The 22,980-nt window shown below is 45.9% G+C and overlaps 1 protein-coding gene across 1 annotated transcript in view; it reads left to right on the top strand.

Moving 5' to 3' along the window:
* Window positions 1-22,980, top strand: part of LOC133349518 (sarcolemmal membrane-associated protein-like) — a 217,781-nt gene that overhangs the window by 122,644 nt on the left and 72,157 nt on the right. Inside the window, 1 exon segment of the mRNA XM_061563044.1 lies at window positions 22,422-22,655. Coding sequence (XP_061419028.1) covers window positions 22,422-22,655 — 234 coding nt within the window.

A 22,980-nucleotide genomic window follows, 5' to 3' on the forward strand; every position in this document is an offset into this window, starting at 1 on the left:
TGCCGTGCCGGCCTTCATAGGCGCTCGCTATAACAGCACTTGCCCGAAAAGTCTGCTAAGGCTATCCGGGGGGTCTTTGTCATGTCTGCGGTGCATTTTAATCTGATTTTATTGCAGCTCAAGGAGACCATTGAATTAATTCCACGCTTGTGGACTAGGATCTCCGACGATCCTTCGGAGCAAGTTTTGATGGATTACAACGCTTTCTGCATCAGCCGATCCAATCAGACGCGACAGAATTGCGGTGCTTTTATCTACAAGACGGTGCTTTTAAACGTGCCGCATTCCATTTCATAGTCGTGTTTCAGCACGGATGTTCCTTCCCCTTATCGGATCTGAAAGCCCCATCTGATAAGTCCGTGTCAACCAAATGTGACCGAAATTAATCCCGTGCTTTTTGGCCAGGGTTAAAAACCTGGCACACTGCACACGACCACTTCTTGGTTAATATCAACTTGAGCACTGCGCAACAATGGCGGCAATAACAGATGCGTTGTGGGCCACGTTAGCAAGTTGCGGGGGGTGGTGGCGGTGCTGATGTGCTGTAATGGTTGGCACACTGCTTTGTTTTGTAGTGCAGGTGTGGTCGTTTTCGATCTCCCCGAGTGACAGTTGAAGCAATGGGGACGTATCATAAACCACCCCCCCCCCGGCCCCATTTTTTCACCGAGCCGTATGAATGGGCACACCACGGCTAGTCAATCGGCAGGTCGCATGTCGGAGAGGGGGGGTTAAAAGTGTGGGTAACCTCTTCCGTGGTGTCGTCTGGCCTGCCTGGAAGAGTAGGCCAAAAAAAAAATGAACCCCTAAAAACAAAGTTTTTCACTCTAAATCCTTAATATGCGTGGCGGCTAGAGTCCTCTCGTCCTCTGGCTTGAGATGGCTGCCACCTATGGGTCAGATGATTGTCTGCCAGCATTAAGCAATTGGTAATTTAAAAAAAAAATTCCCTAAACAGTGTAAAATTTAGGAAAACATTTTTCACGAAAATTAATTGTCACGCACAACGAGTCTGTGTGGAAAATGTCAGCTCGATTGGATCACGGGAAGTGGGTTAAAAAACGACCGAAAGATTTGCACGGTCGTAAGCAAGCAAGCACGCAAGCACGCAAGCAAGCAAGCAAACTTAATATAAAGGATTTAAAAAAAACCCCTTCGTGACTGCAAGGATTCATATTCTTAGGTTTTTTCGGTAAAGTCACGTAGGTAAAAAAATTAAATTAATAAATGTAAAATAAAACAAATTAAAAAATTTACGACGTTTCGGAAGCAACACAAAAACGTCGTGATTTTTGTAATTTGTTTTATTTTACTTTTATTAATTAAATTTTTTTACCTACGTGACTTTACCGAAAAAACCTAAGAATATGGCTGTGTATGGCCTTGCTCCAGTGGGGGGTCATTTCGGCAGCAGCAGGTGAAGTGAGCAAGGCATTGCCGGGCTTGCACCTTTACCTCTGCCACCATCTCGCGCGTTCACGAAGCGGCTGAAACTCGTTGCCTTGGCAAGTCGCTGCGTCGTGGTTGATGGAGGAGTCCGTGGGTTTCTGTGAAAAATCGAAACACGGGAACAATCGCCGCTGTGTCATCCGAGCCCAGAGTGTTGGTACAGTATTCAACACAACCCAAAATCCATTGTTTTGTCGTGAATGTCTTTTCGCCACTGCTTGTGTGTATATAGATATATAGCACTTCCAGTATTTCATGCCTTTTATGTGGCTGGGTCATCAACCACTTCTTATGTGTCTTAAGTTTTTTGAAGGAATTGCTTTCCGCTCTACCTGGATAATGTGAGGACAATTGGAATATCACTCGCGACAACATGATTGTGATAATCAGAACGTGATCGTGTTTCGATTGTATGATTGTGGTATGATTGTTTTAATGTGAGGGTAGGGGTGCGTTGTGTGTGTGTGTGCAGTGGTCCGCACTCTGCTCTGTAAACCCGTTAACTTGAGCAGTCCGAGTTCCATTCCCAGCCACGGCTACCATCAGCGATGAACGATACCTGAAGCAATTCTGCCGTTTATACCCTCCCTCCCCTCCGCATTTCACCAACCAACACTGTCAGTAGCGAGTGATATTATCTCAACTGGTCCTAGGCAAAAAGACAAATACTAAGATCCCCCACATAGCCTCAACAGAGTGTTGGGGCAAGTGCTGTTAGCGAGCAGCTATGAAGGCCAGCACAGCACACGAGGGGGTGAGTGGCCAGCACCACGCCCGACCACCTTTGTCTCCCCAGTGGCGATGTTTACACACCACACCAGGTACTCATTTGAGGCTGAGTCGAACTAGGTGAGGCCCCCCAGGACCGGTTCAGATAATCGTCGCTGGTGTTGGCCGTGAGCGGGAATTGAACCCGGGTCGCCAGGTTCATAGCGCAGCGTGCTAACCGCTGCACCACCGCTCCCCACTGGTCCTAGGCACCCCCTCCCCTTCACCAACCCAAACTGACCAGCGTGATGAAGTATGGTCGAACAACTCCCTTGGCTGACACGTCATGGTTTGATGCCTTCCTCCATTGGTGGTTTTAAAATGGGTTATACATAATTTGCAATTATTATAATGAATGAATAAGATGGTATTCATCAATATTCTGGACAGATGCATGAATTGAAGCGAATGGACGGCCATTCAGCGGCAAGGCTGGCAGAGGAACTCATGCCGCCGTTCCTGTGGAGAGAGGACTGCTCTAGGACGATGATACAATGCCCGGGTTTCACATGTATCTTGACTTTAGCCATGGGGAGCTGGGCAGTAGGTGGGTTCGTAAGAACATTTGAAACCTGCCCAGTTTCATCGCAAATGATCTCGTGTTTAGCCTTTACCTCTGATTAGTACGGTTGGCTACGTTCGCTGGGGAAGACAAACTTAATTTGGAGCTTTCGTGACTGCAGGAATTACTCTTCGGTTCTTTCGGTAAAGTCACGTATGAAGAGAAAATAATAAATTAAATACTAGCATACATATTCGTAGAGACATATGTCTGTCTATATGTCTCTGGTTCTGTGTTTTATCTCTCTCTCAAATTTAGCATTCTCAGGAAGAACGTAATCAACCAGGTAGGGTGTTGACTGTTATGTTATCCGACTCTCTCTGTTGTATTACATTACATTTCTAAGTATACTAGATTTGTGTTTCTACTTCCTTTATACCTGATGATGATTGCTTGTGTTGCAATCGAAACGTCGTATGCTAGTATTTAATTTATTATTTTATCTTTATACGTCACTTTACCGAAAGAACCAAAGGGGTGGGGAAGACGTTCAACATACGTACATGAGTTCGACCTACGTCCCTCTGCAGCCCTTAACCGGGCACCTCGAGGGTTTCCTTACCTTTCCTCTCCAGAGTTCCCTCTCTCCCTCCAACCATAGACCCTGCTTCCATCCCACTTAGCCCATGCCGTTGCCAAGGGGGAGGACATTTCTCGTCGAAAAAAGTTGGCGGCCTGTACGACGCAGCGTGGACGTCGGCCAGCAGCGTTGTTTGAATTGCATTACCGTTTAGCCGAGTTATTTTAATGGACACAAACTTTGGAAAGCATTCAACTGCTTTATTTCCCTGGCAGAGGAGTGAGACTGTTCGGCCTAAACGGAAGAAAGGTTTCTTGCGCGTGTGTACGTGTGTGGGAAGCGGTAGTGTAGCGGTTAGCGCGCTTCGCTATGAACCCGGCGACCCGGGTTCGATTCCTGCTCATGGCCAACACCGGTGACGATTATCTGAACCGGTCCTGGGCCTCCCATCGGTCGACTCGGTCTCAAATGAGTACCTGGTGCGGTGTATAAACATCGCCACTGGGGAGACAAAGGCGGTCGGGTGTGGTGCTGGCCACCCACCCCCTCGTGTACCGTTCCGGCCTTCATAGGTGACCCCCTGCGAGCCTGTGATGACATGCACGGGGCCGTTTGGTCGCACAAAATTGGTCGCTTAATGTGTATCGAGTTGACGATGTCCGCCCGCTCGCCGGCGACCACACTTTAAATGTTGACCGCTGTCAGCTCTGGGAGCAAAATGTTGCATCTTTCTATATTGGATTATCGATGTGCGCCAGACGTTCTTTACATTGCGTGAATGAGCGGTGTTGAGTGTCGGTGAAGAGAGGCTCTTTTTGATGTGGTACCAGCAAGGGTTCTGCCGTGCATTTTTTTTTCTCCTGACAACATATGTTTCTGACTGAGAGACTGCCAGAAGGACGTCTCGTCATTTCACGGATGGCGCCTTTGGGCTATAGTTGATGATGACAATCCAGAAGTCTAAATCTGCAAAGTGTATCAAGTGCTGGACGTTGTTTTTGGTGTGGGGATGGTAGCCAGGGCATTGTGTTTTAGGCCAATGCTAGGCCCTAAGTAAGTCGGCTACTCGGGCTACATGTGGCGAAAAACAACATTTCATTACAGCAATGTTCCCTCTAAGCCTCGTTTCCCCTTGCTCATAGGTATGGGCTTCAGTAGGTTTGCAGCAGATGAATGGGTAAACAATTATACAGTAGCCTAGCACAGTAACAGTGTGAGAATGCAAGAAAAGCAAAAGTCTCCAAGTGTTCTTTGAAAATGGAGAAATATGTCCGTCGTAAAAAAAGAGAGCAGCTCCCACAATTAGTCTAATTTTGCACAAAGAGCTCTTTGTTTAATTCGTGGGGAAATAAATGAATCTTGCCCCAGCAGTATAGAATGTGCGGGCGTGCGTGCAGGCTATGCCATCAGAGGAGATTTGTCAGAGACGACAGGATTATTGTCTAGGAAGTGGCTCAGAGGATGAACAATTTTATTGCAGCCAGGAGATCATGTGTGAATCCCTTTACACACAATCGGATAGAGATATCGGGTCGTCCTTTAAATGTGTTATTTTACATTTCACTTCTCAAGTGTGAGAACTTTTCATGTAAGCTAAACTATAAACCTTTCAACCGTTTGTTTTACTCAACCTTGTGAGAGCCCTGTGTAAAAAAATGTGCACAGTCTGGGTGTGTTTCAATGGCCTTTATTTGCAGGTAAGCGAATATTGGGGTCGATTGTCATTTCCAGGATGCACATTTGAGTGCGGAAACAAAATTGGCCAAGCAAAAACAAAGCGAGATTGACGAAATGGTACGGTTTTAGCGCGGCAAAAACGATTTTAAAAAATGCGTAATTTAATGCAGTTCCAAAGGTTGTGAGTTTGTGAAGTGTGCAAACCAATCGTTGTATGAAAATTAAATAACAGTTGAATATTTAGTGGGACAAGACAAAAGTAAACAAAAACACTCGCTCTTATTTTATACACAGAGGCTGTGAGTCCCAAGCTGTCAGGCATGATCTTTGAAGCTTCATGCATGAGCAAAAGGAATTCAAAATCACAGTCTGACCCACCTCCATCGTGATGCCACTGAGGTGTGTGAGCCTCTGTAATATTTAACAAGACCACGTGACACTGCGCAGTGCATGCTGAGAGCTGGCACACGTTGAATCAGTAGAGCTTGGCGCTTGCTGGGGAATTTGAAAACAGGATTGGTAGCACTAGATCCAGGACGTGATTTGCCACTTGATACAGTAATTTTGCTGTGACGGTGCCACCTGAAGACGGAAGCCTTTGTTGCCTCCGAAATGTCGTGATTTAATTTATTTTTATTTTCTTTTTTACCTACGTGACTTTACCGAAAAAACCAAAGAGTATGGACCCTTGCAGCCACGAAAACTTCAAATCTAGAATTAATGGAATTGTTCTATTAAGAAGATCAAATTCCATCAATCCTTTTTGTATTTATTTTAGCACCAGGTGATTGCTTGGTTATTGTGAGTGGAACGGTGACACAATGGTGAGCTCACTGCAGTATGAATCCGGTGACCTGTGTTCGATACCCCGCCACGGCTAACATCAGTGACAAGTGATATCCAAAATGGTCTGGGGACCCCCCCCAAACTCCCCTTCTTCACTCACCAAGCACAAAGAATCATGGGTAGGGATTCATGCAGCAGTGGGTTGATAGAGGGCAGTTTAACTCGGAGCCCATTGAGAATAACTTTGTCTTTTTCAAGTGAGACAGCAAAATGTTGTTTTAACCTTTTATTTAAATGCACTCTACCTCTCGTGTCGTAACGGTGGCTGCAGGGCAATTACATGGGTGACGGACCAGCCGTAAGGTTCAGGGATCATCTGGTTAGGAGTAACGAGGGCACGAGGAGGCAGGGGGAGGTTTGTACGGCAGAGGTCACGTATAGACCCACATTGGTTCCATTTTGTTTGGAAACCTAATCATTCCTTTCTTCTCAGTCTGTGTCCGGTGATGTCTACCACATGTCGTGTGGGTGTGCTTTAATTCATCTTATAATCGAGATCACAGGTGCTGAAGGACTATATAGTTGTGGTATCATGCCACCTGAACCAGTGTTGTAGTATTTTTACTCGCTTCATTTATTTGAGATTATAGAAGCAAGTGTATGGCTGACATCGTCATATTATAGGCGTAGACATTTGACAGAAGCTGGAAGAACTCGATGAGCTATGAAGCTTGATACAGTACATTTATCTGTGACGGTCCCACCTGATGACGGAGACTTGTGTTGCCTCCGAAACGTCGTGATTTATTATTTTATTTATATTATTATTTATATTATTTTATTATTTATTTTCACCTACGTGACAAACCTAAGAGTAGCTATGAAGCTGTCCTTGCCAATTCTTCTCCATGCTTTTATATGAAGAAAAAAAATACAAAAGCTAAATACAATAAGAAAAGTGATGCCTGCAATCTGACTGTGTGATGGCTTATAATTGTATTGCCCGTGTGGTTTTTCTTTTGGTAGGCGGAAAATAATAAGTGCTGATTTGTCATTATAGACATTCGCTGTTTGCTGAAACACGTCACATTTGACAGAAATGTGGCAATACTGGGAGAAACATCGTAAAATAAATGTACATATTGTACTAACGATATTTTGCAGAGACTGTAATAAAAATAATTGTTAAGAATTCCATCTGCGAGAGTGCAAACAGATGATGAAAGTGAATTCATAATTATTATAATTTGCAATGAAAAAGTTAAAATTTAAATTGATCATGCTCAGCCTTCCTTGCAACTAATTGTTCCAAAGAATCAGGAGCCCAAAGTCTTAACATCCTTGAAAGGTTCCCAGTGTAAATGTGACATCAAGGTTCAAGCCTTCACAGTGAGCCCTGAGCGGGAAGCACGTTTGGCTGACAAGGCCAAGGTTTACAGTTTTGTAAAATAAAAAAACAGAACCCTTTTTCAATTTGGGTGAGATTGAAATTTTGATCGAGTGTTATAAAGAAAACGAATCGCGCATCTATATCTACTCAATCCATGGACATTTCACACGTGTAAACGGTGTGTGAAATATGGAATAGGCGGTGATAAATTAGCTTTTGGGCTGGTTATGCAGTTTTTTGCCGTGGATTACAGGGACTTGTCAGCTCCACAACTTTAATGTCGCAATTGCTCAAAGACCCTGTCCAGTGTCAGGCCTGGCTTGAGACCTGCTTGCATTACTTGTGAGAAAGTCACATCAAAATAAGGACACAATCTTGCTGAAGGTGTGATAACAATTTACAGCTCTGTCAATCCACCGCCGGATGAAGGCCTCCTCGCGTTGCGTCGGCCACAGAGGTTGATTGACCATACTTCACCAGGTTGGCGAAATAGCAGCCGAGGGACCGGTCCAGATATCACTCGGCACCGGGAAACGAACTCGGGTAGCCAGGTTCATTGCGCAATGCCCAAACCACTGTTCAACCACTCCGATTTATCATGGTTTGTATGTCGTCTAGAAACTCTAATGGCTTATGCAACGGTGTAAATTCTGAATTTCTGGTTTTAGCAAGGCTTAGGAATGTTTGAGACACCCAAGCACTGGGAAATTAGGCTAGAATAGGTGGGAGTAACAGCAAATCGGCGTTGGATGTTCTGTCTGGGGATAATTTTAGCGTTCTTTTATATGTGTTGTTTTCTGAGTGCTGCAATTTTTTTCTCGCATGCAAAAATACTTAAAACATTACCTGCCCAAACATCTCCATAAAGAATCCTCTATGATTTTCGTTTAGAAACTGAAGTTTCGTGGATGAAAGTTTAAAATTATGATTGTGGTTTAATATTGTCAGCGTATTATTTCCCGTAACTTTTCAAAATTGTTTTGAAGGAACACTCAACAGAAATGCTAACCACTGCTAAAAATAGTCAAAGCACGTTGATGCACCAGCTGTCACTGATTTATTTTCACCAGCTCGTTTTGAGAAAACATGTATATAAATACGCAAATCTTCCATCGTTCTTACGCCACTTTCTAATCTGTGGCGATGGTCCTGCTGTGCTGTCAAAATGCGCGGACAATTTTTTTTTATCAAACTCCTTTTGAGGGCGTATTTTCTCACCGTGACAGCGAGCAAAACTTTCGTAAAAGTCTTGCCTCACAGTCGCCGATAATGGCCCCCTTTTCCACAGGGAATCACTGCAGTAAGAAAGTCGCGTTCTTACGAGAAGCCGTGCAAGAGCACGCTTAGACAAACAGCTGTGCACTTGTTTGCGTTACGCATGACAATTTTGACTTGAGAGTTGGGGGGGGGGGGTACCCTGGCGTGTTCGGCCGCGTGACCTCCGAGAGCCGGGTCCCTCCCCTAATATCTGGGGATCCTGGAGTTCACGTCCGGCCTTGAATTAAAATCGTATAGATGCATGTCTGCTGTCACGGGCCTCTTGGACCGCGTCCAAACATAGCTCGCGTCTGCCTGCCGGCCCTGCCTTGCAGACACCAAAGCTTGAGGCTTGTCTCGCTGCTTTGCAGGCAACCGCCGCCACTGCCTTTTACGCACGTATCCCGCGGCCAGGTTACCGTGCAAATGTGTTCCTTTGGTCATTGAAATAGCTTTAATTGCCTACAGGATACCCGCGGAAGCGGATTATAAACAATGTGAATTGCGGTCGAAAGTGATTATAATTGATGGACACATGATGCCGGTGGTTGCTTCAGACTGCAGTTTTATCTGGCCGGAGCCCAGCAATGACGCCATGCGTCTCTCACCCCTGGATGAATTCGCCATGCGTAGCAAACGCGTGAAAGTTTGCTTCAAAGTGAAAACGAGCATCTGTTAATGATGTCACGAGAGGGCAAGAGAAGGAAGCGTTTTTTTTTGTTTTAAAAGAAAAAAGCACATCGTACTCCGTGTTGCAAGAGTCTTGCCAGGTGTGGTGACTTCATTCACTACACTCATGATGCAAGCGGTCACACCTCGAGAAGCTGTCACTCTTCTTAAGCCATTGCATTATCCAGACTGGTTCCATCCTCTCCGATGGGTTTTCGGGTTGTTCCGCCTGTTCGGCATAACGCGGTACAACCCGAAAACACGTCGGAGAAACTGCGGAAACTCTGCGTGGTTTATTTGACCATCGGCTATGCTCAGTCCACTGCTAAACGAAGACCTTTCCTGTCCTTTGCCAATTTTCAATGTTCCTGCAGTGGTATTTATCTACCTAGTACCTGCACACAAACGGATTGGTTTATTTGACACTGCTGAATACCTCGATCTGCCAATTGTGCAGAGTGCACCGTTCACCATCGCTTCTGTGGGTGGTCTGGTTGAAGCCTGTGGTGCCTGGATGAGATTGTTTCGGTGATCTCGGTGAAGGGAAGCTGCTGGGTGCAGCGCAGCTCACCTTGCACGTGCGGCATGCGTTGTTGAACTCCTTTTGCACCGCGCAGAGCCAACCGTGCACAACGAGCGGCCACGCTCGCCTGAGGGCCTCCATTTGGCTGCGTTACGCGGAGATTGAGAGTCCCTCGGCTGTGCAAAATTCCAGAATTGTCTTCCGAGCCCTCGAGGAAATTGGTAGTAGAGGGGAAAAAAACGCGGCCAGCCAACTCCAGCTGTTGAACGTTTAGCCATATGCGGATGTGGTTTCCTTTGAGGAGATTTTATTTTAATTGTAGTTCCTTTTAATTTCTGCGTTGGCTCTGGCTCAAGTGGCGACTTCCTATTTAGACGTTTGGCCAGACTGAGGTGAATGGGTGATGGTCGGCCACTGCCTGGCTGGGTTCGTGCAGTTAAGTGTGTTAATGCAAAGAATTTACAATCTGGGTAAACCGTGGAGGTACTAATTTAAATCTGGTTCCATGTAAGCCGTTTAAATAATGTTACGCTTGCTAAGTTAATTAATCTGGGCCGTGTCACCACGTGCCATAGTGACGCATGCTATTGCATGACCTTTTAACACTGATTCACCTTATGGCTCTATTCAATGTTCATTCCAAAAATAATCTCGGCATAAGTTGCTGTCATTAACGTTATTAATGAAACTATATATTTTATGCGTGTGTGTGGGCACGCTTGTGAATCAACTTGAATATTTAAAACTATATTTTGCGCAGTTGACTTCTGTGCACGTGTGTATTATTGATTTTTAGGTAAAAAAAGGTAAGATTTTGTTTGTGTTATTGTTTTCAACGTATGTATTCCTCTCAAAAATATAGTGCAATTACAGTAGAATCCCTCTTAGCATCGAAAGTTACCCTTTTTCACCCAGAAAACGTACTTTATAGTAAAGATAGCATGGTTAATCAATGCATTAATTAAAATTTACTGTACCTACAACAGGGGAATGGTCAGTAAGTGAACACATTGGGCTCTATGGAGGCACTACACTACTATACGCTACACTACTATACGCTACACTACTATATGCTACACTACTATATACTACACTACTATACACTACACCACTACTATACATTACACTATAAACTAATGTACATTACTATACACTACACTATACACTACACGATACACTACACGATACACTACACTATACACTACACATTGGAGACCCGTCGTTAAGCGTTCAATCGTTAACAGGGGTCGTCATTAAGAGAGGTTCCACTGGATCGTACACTCGCGCCATCAGCGTGATTTCGCGAGGTGAAGAAATCTCAGTTTTGCACTCCGCAGCGAACAGCGCATCGCCCTGCGTTGAAGAACGGTGCCGTAAGGTGACGTCACGCCAGACTGCTTGCGTCGCTTCAAGTAGACCCCTCTCTCTGTACACGAGGAGCGGCACGCCGTTTAATGCCCCGCAAATAGGGTTTTCTTTTCGCGTCAGTCAAACTGAAACGTTTCTGTTTTAGAGCTGGAGCAAGCCAAATTAAGTTAAAAACTAAATGTAACGCATAGCGGTTTCTTTGTGTGTACTCATTGGTGACTGGGCCGAGGCAATCAACTTGCCACGCTTGAGAAGAACCCAAGGTGGTGGCCTTCTGGGTTCAAACTCCGGGTCTCGGCATTGCTGGAGCAGCGCTCTGACTCCTGAGTCATCCGGGCCCCTCCTATGTCTGCGTGTACACCACTACACGCAGATCATGGGACCTCTTTTGCCAGTGCCAAAATATACTAATAGGGTTTTTCCCCTTTTTCTGGCACCTAAAACTTGACACCTTTTGCAAGGAATCATGTTTACATTAACCACAATACTTGCAGTCAAATGCAAACAAAAAACAATACTCTGGTAATGTATGCATTGTCTTTGAAACTGGTCCACACCAGAGACAGCTTTCTTTGGAGCCTCGTCTCATATGGTGTTCGACCAGATGACGCTAAAAGGCGCACAGTTCCAAGACAACGCACTACCAGAGTAATGAGAGCTCGGGGTGAGCAGCTACATCATGGGACCTCTTTTGCCAGTACCCAAATATACTAATAGGGGTTTTCCCCTTTTTTTCTGGCAACAAAACTGAAACCTTTTGCAAGGAATCATGTTTACATTAACCACAATACTTGCAGTCAAATGCAAATGCAAAAAAAAGAGGTTTTGTGGTTAATGTAAATATGATTCCTTGCAAAAGGTGTCAGTTTTGTTGCCAGAAAAAAGGGGGAAACCCCTATTAGTAACTACACGTAGTTTGTGTCAATCGGCCTCCTGAAGTTCTTCTATTTTCTTTGCAAATGGTCTATGGGCTAACGATAACTTGCCCACAGAGAGGTGTGCACTTTGTGTTGTTCCCCGACGCCGCAAATTTCGCACGAACGCTGTCCGCTAATATCTGCTTGACCCGAGCGATTCATGTTTTGTTATTCACATTTTCTTTGTGCTTGTCGCCTTTTGGCATTCTTTGCCCCTTAACAGTGTTGAGACAAGGCCATTAAGGTGGCTGTCTCTGGTGTAGGCCAATCGGTTTCAAGAACAATGCATACATTTTCTTGGTTCTTTCGGTAAAGTCACGTAGAAGGAAAATAATAAAATAATAAAAAATTCTTATCCTTCTACGTGACTTTACCGAAAGAACCAAGAAGATGAATCCCTGCGGTCACGAAAGCTTTAAATCGAAATTTAATGCATACATTGCCAAAGCACCTTTGTTTGCATGTTTTACCACAAACATGTTGTGGGTAAGACAGACTTTTAATGCCATGTGATAATGGGTGTCCACTTGGTGTATGAACATCTTGACACCTCGTGTTTTCCATTTCTCCGCGTTCCACGCGAAAGACTTCACGTGGCGGCCTCCGCCATGCGCTCGTGTAAAAAAAAAACAGTAACCTCGATGTAAAAGGTGAATCCCTGTGTGTGGGTGCAGCAGTGCAGTCGATCGCTCCCTCGCCCTCCACCGCGAGCCTTCCTGTTCAGTGTCTGCAGCAGCTGTACGCCTCTGCACTGACGTATCCCAGCATGCCTTGCTGCCCGCATAGGGAGCACACGGCACCAGCTTTCTTTGTTGAATTCTGCGTAGGGAGATCTTTTTTTCTTTCTCTCGTTTAAACCTTACACTCTTGTTTCCACGAAATTCTACAGTGCCGTTGTTCTGAGAACTCCCCCCCCCCCCCACCTTTTTCCTTTGAAAAACAAGCGAATGTGTAAAAATGTTGATAAGAACAGCCTCGGTTACGTTTATTTTTATTACGAGGGATAGAGAGACAGAAGAGAAAGTGCGACATTGTTAAGCGAAGAGGGATCATAAATGTGCTGTTTTCTTTTCGAAATTAAGGCAAGAAGTCTGCTGTTGGGTTCCGGAATCTTGGGCGAGCTTTCTTATTGCACTGCCTGAACGTTGACCTTTGTCCTTGTGACCCTTAGAAGTGATTGGTATAACCAAATCAGTCAATAAATAGACCATGACTGCCTCCTGACGGTAACTCTTGCTGATGCAAAGTGACATTGTTTGTACTCAGAAGTCAAAGTGTTTTCATTCACTTCACGTAATAATATCGCCATTTATTTATCCAGAGAAGCCTCGCTGACTCGCGCGACTCTTTCAGGACAGTCCTGAATTGGAATGTTTTGGGAAATTCCACTTGTAGGTGTTCATTTATTCTGAAGCCATCTACTGGCTACATCATTTCTATTGGCAAATGTAAGCCAGTGGCAACGTTTCCATGTAGCCATAGCAGGATAATAGCAACAAATATATCATTTTGAAATATAATTTTTTTCTCTTGTTGCAAGTGATGTTAGCAAGCACCTATATAAGGATAGTGTGGTCTATAAGGATGGGAGGGTCAGCTCCTGTCTCCTTTGTCGCTCTTGCTCACATCGGCACATCGCATCGCACCAATGACTCATTTGGGGCTTCGCAAACCGAATGAGAGGGACCCCAATCATGGTCAGACAACATCTCCACTGATGTCGTCCTAAACCGACGCCTTTGAGATAATAGCACAGTGTGCTCAACCAGCAAGTCACCGCTGCCCACCTACAATACATACGTGCGCACGAGAGATTAGTTTTGGATTAAGCAAATAAATTATTTCCGGATTTTGACGGTAAATTTTGCATCTTTTTTTTCGCCTTCAGAATTTTGAATTGTCCACATTTTGTGATAATCTCATGTGTCTTCGCTAACAAAAGGGATGTCACGCGACACCACTTTTATATAGGAGAAACCTGCGACGCGAAATTTTCAGATAATACGAAAACACGTTTTTTTGTTTCTAAATCATCCAAAGTTTCTTACGTCTAATTTTCAGATTCTGTGGATTAATCTGAAAGTCCAGAACACATCCCTCATACGTACAAGTGTTTGTTTTCTTGAGACGCTAATGAATATTCCACACACGCGCGTTCGCACAACTGCAGGTGACTCAGAGTAGCTCTGCTAGCGGCCTTTCCAGGCTTTCCCACCAAACCGAAATTCCCCGTCCCCCTCGCTTGCCACATTTGTCAGTTCCCCCAGAGCTTCCCCGAGGGACTTCCTGCCAGGTGCTCGAATTTCCACACTTCCCAAGACTCCCGTAGTAATATAGCGTGCGATGAATTACCCTAGGGCGGGTTGCGAGCATGCACGACGTGCCCTCGATGAGAGCGCGTGTTTGCCTTGGGGGGGGGGGTGCGAGGGGGTGGTGCGCAGTCGGCCACCAGCCCATGAAATGAATAATGAGAGAAAACGTAAAAGAAAATAAGTAAATAATTTTTCTAACAAAAATTATAAACTCTTAGAAAAATACATTAACCCCCCCCCCCCCGCCTCCCCCCCCCCGTGAATGGAGAAATAAAATAAAAATTCCTGTTACGGTACTTTTCTCCTCTTGGAATGACACACACGGTCAAAACATTTTGAAGTTTGCAAGTGATGGCTGCCCCCCCAAAAAACCCACCACCGGCCTGACTGGAATTGATGTTTCACAGCCCCGTTTTTATCGATGCTGATGCACGACTGCGGCATCCTTTAAATGGTGGAGGCGTGAGTCGGAGCTCGCCGATCGTTTTGCGAGGCAGCTCGCCGTGTGAATAAATGAGTGGACACGTGCAAGTCTGCCCCGTCTGTTCGGGACCAATTCTCACATTGGTTGCTCTAACTTCAGTCAATGCATTGAACTTTGCGTATGGCCAGACGCTGTCTTGCTTCACGTAATTCGAACCGTAACGAGTAGCAAAGAGATCACCTCCAGAGACTCAGCGAGGGTCTTCCCCTGGTCACGCAATCAATAGACCCCCCCCCTTTCCCCGCGTGGCCATCGCAAGCAGCAAGTGGTTGTATTGCTGGGCGGTGCGTGCCGTGAATTTTAGTGTCGTTACGGCTGACCATGGCCGCGTCTAGTTCGAGATTACGAGCGTGTGCAGTCATCCCTGGCTCTGCTTGACGCAACGACGCTTCAATTCGCTTATGTTGATATTGATTCTTAAGCTTCCCATTCCAAGTGCGGCATGTTTAGGTGCGCGTGTGTTATCCGCCATGGGTTCGCGTGAACCCTGCAGCCACTGGGGGCCGCTACATTCAACGTAATGTGAAACAAAGGGTTTGAATCTGGACCCTTAAGCACGACGAATCATTGAATCACCCACGGCGGTGGTGAATTGTTGTTACCCTGTTACCAAATGCCCTCTAAGACAAGCAACATAAGTACCTAGAGTGCCATGCCTAAGGTGGCTAAGCTATTGACCTATGAACTCTTGTGCTGTATTATTTACAATTAGACTTCTTTTTAAACACAACGTCCTTAGTAAAAAAAAGTCTCTCTATGTAAGCGACTTGAGGTGTGGCACTGTCGTGCGGCAGCGGTTTAGCGCGCCGCACGTCTGGCCGGGTTCGGCTGAGACGAAGCTGCGAGCTCGCCTGGCTCCCGGTGCCTCTCGCTCGGAGGCGCGACTCATCGTCCCCGGGAGCGGGACAGGCCGCGCCCGCAGCGCTTTGCGGTGACGCCCGATCACGATTGAGAATGGCCCTCTCGGCCCCATTGGCATTCCGGGGGATTTTTTGGGGTTTTTTTTTTTTACGGAATTTCTACGGGAAGTGTCGCTTACTGAGAAGCCTGGATTATCCCTTATGTCATTCATACTGTGGCAAGGGAACATTCACCATACAGTGCTCACCAGGGCATAATGTTTAACTGCCTGTTGCAAGAAGCCCAGAGACCAGCTAAGATCCCAGTGAGTTTACTGCCTGTAATAAGAATCCCGGAGCCAGACCACCATCCCGGTGATTCCACCGCCTGCCCCAACAAGCCCAGAGCCACCAGGTGTTTGTGTTCGTGAGCCCTGTCTGCCAAGACCTGATGAAAATAAATGCTTGCATGGTCTGTGGACCTAAGATTGCATGTCAAGGGAATTCTATGAGGGTGCTATTATATTAAGCATCAGCATTGGGGCCCAGAGTGCATGCATGTTCTGGCATAGTGCCGGTTATACTGGCAGGTGACTTTGGGTCTAGTGAGCTGCAGGGCAAAGGGATGTGTGCAGATAATCACGTTTGCATGGATCAAGGTTACCGTTGCGTTCTAAAACATCTCGAACTGAGCAGCCTTGGCCTCTGCTGTGAAAGAGACACGGGACTTCTTCTCACGCGTGATTTATAAATCCAGAAGCCATGATTGCTCGGCCACGACCCGGGCGTCTTTATTCCAACAAAGCTCACGGCGCAAAGCGATATATTGCGTACCGCTGTATTGTAAGGGGCCCATCGTATTATGGGAGGGCGGAATGTCACAAGTCATGGGTATTGAGCGTCCTTCAATAAGAATGTTTGCATGTGGGTAGTGAAGCCATGGCCCAGTTGGTGGAACAGCGGTGCTCCCCGGTCATGTGACTGCGAGTTGAATCCCCTGTTGACTTCCCGTCCAGGGACGACTCGGCTCTCAGCCAATAATATAATCATTCCTCCAGCGTCGGCACAATGAGCACCACCTGCTAAGACTGTCAACAAACAGCGCTTGTCCAGGATTGTGGAATTTCCACCACTGCAGGCATGCATGATCTGTAAAGAAGATGAGCACTGGCCAATGACTCTTTTTTTTTTTTATGGTGATATTGACTATATGGAAGCTTAACATCACTGTTTACATCTCTGGGGAGTAGTGGTGGTGCACACTGAGTTCTGAACCTTGGCCATCCGACTTCGAGTCATGGCCTTGGCTAATCACCAAGCCCTCTCCATTCATTAACCTGTACTAGCCGGCATGGTCTATCGACCCCTCTGATAAAAAAAAAAACAAAGTGGGGAGGCCTTCATCGAGCAGTGGATTAACAAAGGGCAGTAAGTGATCACGTATTGATTCAACGTATCGCCTTGTCATATTCCTTGCTTCCGTTACGACCGGTGGCAGTGCTTTGTTTTACCGTGTCCTCTTCTTCCCTCTTTAGCCGATCCTGCCAAATGACAATTAAATAGGTCTTAAATCTCAGATGCTGACACAGCTTAGGGCGCCCCAGGGTCTCGGCGCATCTTGGTGTCCGGCGCAGCAGCTGCATACACGGGTGGCCACGACCACTTCCTCGCAGTGGCACCCAGCCGTGTAATGGAAGTTTCCCCCTGCAGCCCAGGTCGTATTCACGGACAAGGCCTTGCTCACGTCTCTTCCTGCCTTCCCTTTCAAGCATCGAGGTCCACACATGAAGAGTTATATATTGCCTCCGTGCTTTGGAGGGTAATAATGAATGCGGTGCATGGAGAATTGATGGAGATTTATGGCTGGCCGTGTACGGTATATTCAGTTTAATATGGGGCATTGTCGATTTGATTTCACGGAATAAAAAGCTGGTTTTGCAGAAGATGACTCGGATGTGGCTAAGTTAAGTTCAGTGGGTAAAGGTGCTTGATTGTTTGATTAAGTTGCTTCTTGACGAGGCATAAGGCACTCAATTACATTGGAATTAATGTATGTATGTTGAACTTCTTTCGCACCATACACAGCCAACCGTGCAAATCGGAGGTGATTTCTTATTAAGGAATGAAACTAAATGCTTTTGCCAGCCATCAGAATATTCTACTCACCAATGACAGTGAATTCGACTGCTTACTCTTCATTGCGATGAACCGATTGCAACTACTGGGATCTCAGCAACCAGGTGGCTCAGCGGTAGAGCAGGTGGCTCACAAAGCACAAGGTTACGAAAAAAAAATTAACACGTAAAAACAAAGTTTTTCACTATAAATCCTTTATATGCGTGGCGGCTAGAGTCCTCTCGTCCTCTGGCTTGAGATTGCTGCCACCTATGGGTCAGATGATTGTCTGCCACCATTAAGCAATTGGTAATTAAATGTAATTTATTTTTTCCTAAAAAGTGTAAAATTTTGGATTTTTTTCACGAAAATAAATTGTCACGCTCAACGAGTCTGTGTGCAAAATGTCAGCTCGATTGGATCACGGGAAGTGGGTTAAAAAACGACCGAAAGATTTGCACGGTCGTAAGCGCGCAAGCAAGCAAGCAAGTGAACTTAATATAAAGGATTTAAAAATCCAGGTTGGGGGGTTGACTCAGCCCATCCGTTCAGGGTTGATGAAATGTTTACCACTTTGTGGAGCCAGTCAACAGTGGTTGTCCTATGGATAGACTCACCCCCGCCATAGGAATATGGAAATTCCACCACTGGCACAGGGCACTGCACCAGTGCTCATTTGAGTAGAAATTCACTTCACTTTTAAATTGAAATCACTTTGACTTTGATTGTCAACCTCTGCCACTGCGTGCATGGCAAATTTTCGCAAATGGTGGTTTGTGAAATCCATTGCACTTTGCATTGCAATGAGGAGCTGTATCATGTGAGACTTTATTTTTTGGTGGCATGAAGGAGAGAAAATCCAAGCAGTCACCGAGGTCAATCAGTCACTTAACTCTTAATTTTTTCCGACGGCAGCAATTTAAGTACGAAATATGTTTTGTGTGAAGGCTTCGCTGGATGGATTTAACAAGTGACAGCAATGGAAAAAAACGAACCTGTCACTTGACTCAAGTTCAAGTCGGCCTTGCTTAAATTGCAATGCCACAAAACCGTACCATGAAGTCATTACATTAAGGATCAAGAACACTGAGTGCGGTAAATTTGGGCATTTGTCCACAGTTATGAAATGTGTCCAAAATACACTCAACAGAGGAACAGTGAAATAAAACAACCGTTGTTATAAAATATATTTACTTTTTACTTTAACCTTCTCACATACATCTCACGTGCCTTCTTGGTAAAGGAAAAAAAGTGCTCGGTCATGGGCAATTAGCATCTGTCCAATTTTTAAGGAACAAGTGAACTGTTTTTATACCAACTAACTGTCGTTAATGAAGCATCACCAAGGCTCATGTGCATGTTAATAGGAGTTTAAAATAAGAGTTTTTAACATTCAAGATCCCCCGAGCGTTTTAGTGTGAGGCCAGCTGAGGCCAACTGCTAGTGAGTCTGGCTATTTGGTTTCAGCAAGGTAAATAAAATGTTTTTTTCAACGTTAATGTTTATTTTTTTAATTTCAGTTCTAAGTCTTGCTCGCCACACATTAATTGGAATCTTTTGTTCGCCAGGCATATCCTCTATTTAGGCAGGTGGTGAGCCCAACGGAGACCTGGGGTTTTATTATATGGAGAAAATACAAAGCAACATGGTTCATGGGTAGTATAAATCAGAGTAAAAAAAATAATATAAAGATGACATGGGTTTTTTGTGCGTGCGTGTGTAGCGAGTGGAGGAGAATGATGGAAACAATTCCTGAATTGAGGTTAAAGAGCCCCAAGGAAAGATTAATGCAACAGAAATTGTTTTCTTGACCGCAAGTACGACTAACGGGGGGATGTTGTAGGGCCCATTATAGTTGTGAAGTGATTTAATGGCGTTGCTGATTGGGAATTATTCTCGTTTATCATATCCGGCCCTGCTTGAGGATGTGGCTGTAAAATGTAAAGGGAAGGCTACAGAGGGAATATACAAGGAGGAATACTTTCACAACAGACTGGGGATTATTTGAGTCTCCTTTCCTATGTATGTCACACAGGAGGTTTTAATAATCTTACCGGCAAAAGAGCAGAATAGTGGGTCCCTCGCAATGTGTTTTGATGGCATTCATTTAAAATGGCAGTGTATGTGTGAGAGCGGTTATGGGAAATGGTTACGTCTTAATCTGTGTACGACTCTGAAAGACTTTAGCCGGGCGTGGAATCGCTTGCCTGTGGTGAAACGATTTGGACGTAGGGTTGGTGGAAGACGCAAACGATGGAACGTTCATGTATCCGAGACGCTCGCCTGCAGGAGGGCATTGAGGTGCCTGTAGGATGCAGTAGGTTTCCAAGGGGCATGGGTTTTTAATTTTCTTTTTGACACTCCCGTTTTCTTCCACAGAAATAAATCTAATTTAAAAGGAGACATTTGGTTCTTTCGGTAAAGTCACGTAGATAGAAAAAATAATGATGATAAATGTAAATAAAATCTAAATTACGACGTTTTGATCACAACAAAAACTACGGCGTTTCGATCGTTGTGATCAAAACGTCGTAGTTTTTATTTTATTTACTTTTATTATTATTTTTTCTATCTACGTGACTTTACCGAAAGAACCAAAGAATATGAATTCCTGCAGTCACGAAAGTTTTAAGTCAGAATTTAAAAGGAGACCATCAGATACTGTGTCCTGGACAGGATCCTTCTCAGTGTTGAGTCTCGGGATGACTTTTTTGCGAGAAAAAATATACTCAAATAAATCCCTGCACGATTCGGTGGGTCCTCATGGGAATTGTGGCTTCAATACTCCTCAGTGAGCTTCGTACCCAGCACCGAGCCCTGGGAATATTGAAAGACATCTTACCTTGGCTGTCTGAGCTCCATGCATTTACATTGAAACCTAATAATTCTTGCAGTCACGAAAGCTTCAAATCTAGAGCTTTAGTCTGTCTAGGCCTCAGGCATTGAAATGAACCATAAGAATCCTAAAAATACTTCAGTTTGGCTTTGAGCCTTTAGGCATCGGCATTCGTGCGTTTTGACGTCGTAAAGTACTGCGTGCCCTTGTCTTTCTGCTGACATGTAACTTACTCGCGTTTGATTGTGATTCGGCGTTAATCTGCATTATCCATAGGCAGAGTAAATAATTTAGTTTATTTCGTATTAGCGCCATCCGTATAGCACGAGGCATATGGCTATGTTTTCGTAAACAGTCTGTAGTAGTTTATTAGTAAGGAGTGATTGTGCTCTGCGTTACGATGCGTAATTCCAATTGAGTAATTTGCAGGTAATTAAAATCTTTAGCAATTTTAGACCATGACCCTGGCACACGATGGCTCCTTTTTTTTTCACGAGTCCTGACCGAATCCGTACCGTCCACTGCGCGGCGGACGACGCTTATCGGCATGGTTGATTCACCAGCAGTAGCAGCAACCAAAGGTGACCTCTCCGGGGTTTCTAACTGCGAATCCCTGCAACAGGTGGCATATGCTCCAGAGGTCGCAAACGGGTTTTGATTCCTTACCCGTACCCGGCCGCACCAGGGTCGCAAATGGGTACTCGTTCCCTACCTGTACCCGTACCCTACCCGAAATGAGTGACAAACGGTTACTCACCAGTGACTCACGGCCTACCCGTACCCGGCCGCACCAGGGTCGCAAACGGCTATCCGTACCCGTACCCGGCCGGGTACAGGTAGCTGGGAATCGGCTAGGGTACGGGTATCGGGTACCCGGTTGCGACCTCTGATATGCGCTCCCCGCCGCTGGGCACATGCCACGAGACGATTTGAGAGTAAAGCGGAAACAAATGAATCCCGGTTTTTCAAGGAGGTCCCCTGCCACGTGTGGACCTCGGTCACATCGGTGTTGTCACGCCAAAACGTTCCTCGTGAACGGGTGTGAAGCCATGGTCAGCACATCATCTGCTCTCTCGTTCTCATAACCTTTTGCTGACTCTCATCTCACCCTTTGCACCCCCCCCCCCCTCCCCCCAGACTTGTGCATGAGTGACGCCTTTCACTGAACTGTGTAGATAACACTTCCTGTATATCTCGGCTGGTTTGATATTTACCATCGCAAGAAATGTCATGGCGTAGAGGGCTCTCCCGTGGTGCACTATGAACTGAAATACAGCTGTGCTCAGCTGTGCTGTCACCCCGCACACAGAGATGTTTGATGTTGCCATTAGCAGTCAATAAACTTTCCATCGTCGGTCATTCTTAGACAGTTTTTCAAAATATTGTGCTGGTCGAATAATCTATTTACTGCAAAAAAGTGCATTACAACTACATTTATTTGGTGGACAACGTTTCCAAATGGGACCCTTTGAATGCATTCTAATGGTATACATCTTGAATGGAGGCATGCACTGTTTCAGAAAATGTTTTGTTTGTGTTATTGCTCATGGTTGCCTGCTGTTGGAAATTATGGCACATTTTGCAATGTTTTGCTGCTGGCCATCATGAACAGCACTTGTGGTAGTGTTGCCACTACCACTTCACAGGCTTCCAACCTTTTGTTGATCTACTACCACCATTCAAAGCAATAAGTGCGGGTTAACGTTGAACCACCAAGCAGATTATAAACAAACACGTACACACGCGCGCGGACATGCGCGCGTGTGTCCTCGCCTCGTTTCCGCGTCCATGCAGTGGTGTTGCCACGACCACTTCACAAGCTTCCACCCTTTTGTCGATCTCTTACCATCGTCCAAAGCAATAAGTGCGGGTTAACCCTGAACCACCACGCAAATTACAATCAAACTCTCACGCGCGCGTGTCCTCGCGTTGTCTCCGTGTCCATGCAGTGGTCTCCTTCTCGGCGCGTGAGGTCCTCCTGGAGCTGCTGTCCGCCCAGCAGTGCGATGACGGCGACGCGGATGCGGGCGGCGGCGATGGCGCGACCTTGGGCCCCCCGTGGCTGCGGCCGGGGCCGGGCGAGGAGGGCGAGGGCCCCGGGGAACCCGCGGTGATGCGGGCCCGCCTGGCGGACACGCAAGAGATCGGACGAATCTTCACGGCGAGATGCGGCGAGCTGGAGGGTGAGACGAGGCGCCGAGCAACGCGGCTCGCTCTGGGTGGGAGGGCGGGGGGGGGATAGTCGCCCGGTGCTTGGCCCCGCTCGGGGACCGAGCACCGGCTCTTGTTCGTCGTCGGTGCGACGCCGTCTTAGATAGATAGATAGATCGTTTATTGTCATTGTCACCAGTGACCATGTCTCTCTCTCGTCGAGCGGTCGGCGTCCTTATCGGCACCCTCGCTGCCATCGTCGTTGCCACTCGTCGTCGTTATGAACGTAAATCGGCACGAGCAGAGGAATTGCTTTCGTCATCGACATCCATTGTGATGACCAGCACAATCATCGTT

Source organism: Lethenteron reissneri, chromosome 30 (genome assembly GCF_015708825.2).
Source record: "Lethenteron reissneri isolate LAM-NWPU_2019-01 chromosome 30, ASM1570882v1, whole genome shotgun sequence".
Lineage (NCBI taxonomy): Eukaryota > Metazoa > Chordata > Hyperoartia > Petromyzontiformes > Petromyzontidae > Lethenteron > Lethenteron reissneri.